The 2684-nt window shown below is 42.5% G+C and overlaps 1 protein-coding gene across 1 annotated transcript in view; it reads right to left on the reverse strand.

Annotated features, from left to right (window-relative positions):
- Positions 1-733: 733 nt before the first annotated feature.
- Positions 734-2684, reverse strand: part of MAML1 (mastermind-like 1 (Drosophila)) — a 10585-nt gene continuing 8634 nt past the window's right edge. Inside the window, exon 7 of the mRNA XM_009995582.1 lies at positions 734-1727. Within this exon, the coding sequence (XP_009993884.1) occupies positions 736-1727 (992 nt within the window). The 3' untranslated portion in view covers positions 734-735. The remainder of the gene's footprint in view (positions 1728-2684) is intronic.

Here is a 2684-nt window from a genome sequence, read left to right on the forward strand (position 1 = left end):
CCTTTAAACACAGCAAGGGATAAGCCAAGAACTGTGCCTCTCTACAACAGAGTGCAAACTGCAGCTTAGAAGACTACAATCTATTAAGACAACTACCTAGACTAACTGGCCAGGTTTTAATACTTTATTTCATCTATTACCAGCATCTAGAAATATTTACTCTGAAATATCACTTGCTTACTGAGAGTACAGGCACATGCTTCAGTGATGGGGAAAAGAAACAATTCAGAACATTTTGCAAGCATGCTCAAGCCTCTTCTCAAAAAAAAAGTCAGAAGTTTGATGGACAGTACTATAACACCATATCAATCTATGAAAAAATAAGGATTGCAAGTAATAGCTGCAGGAGACTAAGCCCTAAAAACAATCTGTGTGACTATTTGCTTTCGCTCTGCAACTACTCATGTGGAATTTTGTTTTGTTTTTAAAGAATTAAAAGGTTCCATTTTAGAACACTGCAAGTGAGATTTCTGAAAGGCTGGCTAGGACACGCAGAGTGTTTTTTGACCTGTTCAAAGCTTGTGACTCCTCAGAGACACCCAGGGAAAGCGCACTCTTCCTGCAGCCCTGCTTGGTGCGCCCCCACCGCATGTCGAGAAGTCCCTTTCCCAACCCATTTCCCTCTAATGCCTGCAAGTCTCAATGCCACAGGTTTTTTGGTCCAAGTGTTGTTTGTATTTCATGAAATAATAATAATAAAAAAAAAAGTAGAACCCCCCCACCCCTGGCCCCATTTTAATGAGTCCCTAACAACTCATCCAAATCATTCATCCACTCCTCTGAAGTCCTGTTTTTCAGCAAAGAGTCTATCAGGTCTGTGTCACCAGTTAAGTTCTGAAGTCCATTATTGCCCGACTGGCCGCTGTAGGCAAAAGGCAGCTCTTGACTGGTTGTCCTCACAGGGAACCCTTGACTACAGTGCAGATTACCTCTGTTGGGCATTTGCTGATTTGGGTTCTGGCTGAAAGTGTTCAGATCTGGAACAGTCTGGTTGATGCCAGGCAAGACTTGCTGTGAGGGGACCTGCTGCTGCGTAGGAGGGTTCGTCCGCTGCTGCGCACCCAAAGATGATGACAGCATCTGCCCAGAGACAGCAGCATTCATAGAGGTCATGGGTCTGCTGGTGCTTAGGCTTACCTGAGGCATTCCTTGGGCAAACTGTTGGTTGGCCATTTTTAGATGAGTCTGCTGCATGTGGAAAGAGGAGCTGGCAGTAAACGGTCCTAAGCCACTGTTTGCTTGTGTCTGGTTGTTAATACTAGGGATACCTTGGTGTTGCCAAGATGGATTCTGAGCCCCCATAGCAGCTGGTACTCTGGCCATCTGTGGCTTAGATAAGGTTGGATTCAGTGCACCTTTATTGTGCTGCTGAGAAATGCTTGAGTTTGCTAAGGTGTTCTGCCCATACCCAGCAGGAACGGCAGCACCCTGGCCCAGGCTGCTCTGTCTCTGCATGGGTGGCTGTCCACTGGCACTTTGTGTTGCATGCTGGGGAACCATCTGGGTCATCCCAGATGCCAAGTTGTACAATCCCCCTCGCTGCATGTTTTGCATATTGTTATATTGAGTCACCCCTCGATCCTGCTGGCTGGAGCCCGACTGGAGCGGAAGAACAGAACTGTGTCCAGGTCCCATCTGAATCATGTTCTGGGGCTGAGGAAACATCCGTGGACTACTGGAGCTGGACTGTCCTAAATTATTGACACCAGGCATGGCTGAAGATGACCCTGAAATACAAGTATTTTGCACATTAAACACCTCAGTTCAACCAGAGCCAAGCTAGACTTGCAGACACTTCAATCCAGAAAAGAGGTGCAGCTGCATTTGTATAAACCAACCTCTGCAACCAACACACACTCAGCAGCAGAACTTTAATTAAAGATTGTCAACTGTTGCTCCAGTTAGCACCTCTACCTTGATCTCAAACACTGATATGCTAACATCCTAAAAAATCTGAATACCACTTCTAAGAGTTCAATATTATCAATTAAAAAAAAATAATTAAGGCAGGACTCTGATATCTCCTTGTGAACAAAGGTCTGCAAACATACTTTGAAGTGCATGCAGTTTGCTAGGCTGTTAAAAAAATACCACTTCCTGCACACACACATTGTCAGTCATTCCATGCACACAGTGTCTCTCATACAGCTCCCAGTCCTGTGTTTCCACAGTTTCAGAAATGTCTTCTATTTTATATAACTTTCAGAAATTTTTGGTCATGTATCAATTGGATTTCCACGATGAAATATTCACTATGTTAATACACAATGCTGATAACAAACAAGATGACTTGCAACAATAAGTCTTTTTAGCAAACCAAAATAAGTTGTGTTCTTGTAAATTGAGTAAAAGTTTCTTCCTCTAGAAGAAACAGTCCCCATGTTAAAGTAAAAAAAAAACCAACACAACCCACAAAAACACGAAAAACCACTGTGAAGTGCAATGCATATAAACTCTTCCTACCCTCTTACAGTCAAGCAAAGGAAACGTACCTACTCTTCTAGTACTTTCTCTACTTTCAAACCAAAAAATAAGCTGCAGAATTTTTTCATATTTTAAGACAGCTGAGGAATACTGGCTCTCTATTATTGTTAATTCAAAATGTATTCAAATGCAACTTTACTCAAATATAATTCAAATTATATTGACTTCATTACCAAGAAAGCACACCATAAAACCACAAA

Source organism: Chaetura pelagica, unplaced genomic scaffold, assembly GCF_000747805.2.
Source record: "Chaetura pelagica isolate M959 unplaced genomic scaffold, ChaPel_1.0 scaffold420, whole genome shotgun sequence".
Lineage (NCBI taxonomy): Eukaryota > Metazoa > Chordata > Aves > Apodiformes > Apodidae > Chaetura > Chaetura pelagica.